We start from the raw sequence: 1,997 nt of genomic DNA, 5'->3' as shown, positions 1-1,997 counted from the left end.
CCCCCAGCCCCGGGTCACTAAAAAAATTGGACCTCCTTTACTTTCTCTATATGTACGGTGGCACTCGCCTTTTGGTAGAAAGGGTTTGAACAGCGCAGTATAAGTGCCGAATTAATCATTTAGTTTTGTTGTGCGGTCTGATGTCAGCGTTGGCAGTCGGGAAAGAAGAGGCAGTGAATTTTCCAAAAGAACTGAAGATCCACTTTCAGAAATGCCCGAGACATTCAGGAGCCCAAGTCCTACCAGTTTTCCATGGAACTTGATACACAGGGTTCAAGCCTATTCCCATGGCCCTTGGTGCAGAATAAGGGACTAGGAGCCAAGCCTTTAATGGTATTTAAGCCCCTGGAGAAGCTGCTCGGCTGGTATTTCTTGGGCATGCTCTAGATATTCCTAAAAATGGCTTGGGGACAGATGTGGATGGCTTTGAAAGCTGCCCAGATGCACAGTCACCAGCTTGAGAGAGTGCTGGTGTCTGTGCAGTGCTGTGACTCGGGTCAGGGGAGGACACTTGTGTTGTGGCGGCCCGCACGCACCTTGTGGTTTGGGCATAAAGGTGTGGATGGCTAATGCTAATGAGGTTCAGGGTGTCTTTGTGTGTGTGCTTCCCAGGGACGTTCGCATTAAACTTCTGTGCTTTTTTTTTTTTTTTTTTTTCTTTCTTTCCACGTGTTGGAATAACTAGAAGCCTGTTTTGCTTGTCCCTTAGGTCCTTCAAGAGGAATGATCCTGTTAACCCATACCATGTGAATTCTGGCTATGTTTTTGCCCCAGCAACTAGCGCAAACGATAGCGAAATATCTAGCGATGCCTTGACTGATGACTCCATGTCCATGACAGACAGCAGCGTGTAAGTACTTCGCCTTCACCAAATCCTTTTTGAAGCAGTACCGTTTGCAGCCACCCCGGGCCAGTGACCCACAGTGGCTTGCGCAAATGATGACTCTGTTGGGTTTTGGTTTACTTCTGCTTTTGATTTGACCTGAGGTCTGCTGAATTGGATACCAGGCAAGCTGCGAAGTAGATTGCGCAGTTCAGCAGTATTGCTGGGGGTGCTACCGTTGACTCGGTTGTCTCAGATACTGGATGCAGTAGCAGCGAGGGGTCCCTCTTGCCATTTTGTTCATCCTTGGCTGAGCAGATTTGTTCTCCCAGGTGTGAACTGAAGCTCTTAACTTGCTCATGCACAAAGCTCTTGATTCAGAGGCGATATCTTTTATGAGACCAACTAAATTGGTAGCAAAAAAAAATTCTTGCTCGTGGTGTGCATTTCTGTCTCCTTGAGGCCTGGCCTCCTTTAGTATTTATCAGTCATAAAAGAAAGAGATTACTTCCTATAGGAAGTGCTTTCTAGGATTAAAGGTCGCCAGTAATGCCAGCGTGCCCGCTTTGGGTCTGCTGATGGGAGGTTGCAAGTACTGGGTGCCCCATGAGCTGGGGCTTGTGGAGAATTGTTTGACTGAAATCTTATGGATTAAAGTCTCAAGTGTTTTAGGAGCGTGGCCCTGTGGCCAAAGACCAAGCTTGGGAAAGGACAGATCTGGGCTCTCTTCTGGCTCTGGCCTAGACTTTCTGCACAACAAGCTGCTTAACCTTGCTTCCTCGGCTGCCCTACCTCTAAAGGGATAATGATACTTTCTTGCCTCAAGGGGTAAAGCAAGACTTAATTCACTATTAGCTGTAAAGCACTTTTTGATCCTGGGATGGAAGGCAATGTTTAAGTGTAGGGCATACCTTAGAAAAGGGGGCAGGCCCTTCAGAAAGGTAACTTATTCAATTAAATGAGGCATTCAAGGCCTTAATCTCCTAAACACAGCTTTTTAGTGTCTCAGATATGTGCAGTGATTACTGCATGTCCTTGCCTAAGACTTGCATCCTGGCGTTTTTCAAGTTGGCAACCTACTGTATGAGGATGCACAATGGAAAACTGGGTTTTTTGGAAAAAAACACAAACAAAGCAGACGATGAACAAATAAAAATGCTTTTTTTTTTTTTTT

At 46.1% G+C, this 1,997-nt stretch overlaps 1 protein-coding gene across 2 annotated transcripts in view; it reads left to right on the top strand.

The window, feature by feature from the left end:
- Positions 1–1,997, top strand: part of AXIN2 (axin 2) — a 44,198-nt gene that overhangs the window by 22,632 nt on the left and 19,569 nt on the right. For both annotated transcript variants that reach the window (XM_019516502.1, XM_019516493.1), the window contains exon 3: positions 710–850. In XM_019516502.1, the coding sequence (XP_019372047.1) occupies positions 710–850 (141 nt within the window). The remainder of the gene's footprint in view (positions 1–709; positions 851–1,997) is intronic.

The sequence above is a fragment of the Gavialis gangeticus genome, unplaced genomic scaffold (genome assembly GCF_001723915.1).
Source record: "Gavialis gangeticus isolate Ggan-Ray unplaced genomic scaffold, GavGan_comp1, whole genome shotgun sequence".
Taxonomy (NCBI): domain Eukaryota; kingdom Metazoa; phylum Chordata; order Crocodylia; family Gavialidae; genus Gavialis; species Gavialis gangeticus.
The sequence above is the reverse complement of the archived record's forward strand: the minus strand, read 5'-3'. Positions and strand labels throughout refer to the sequence as shown.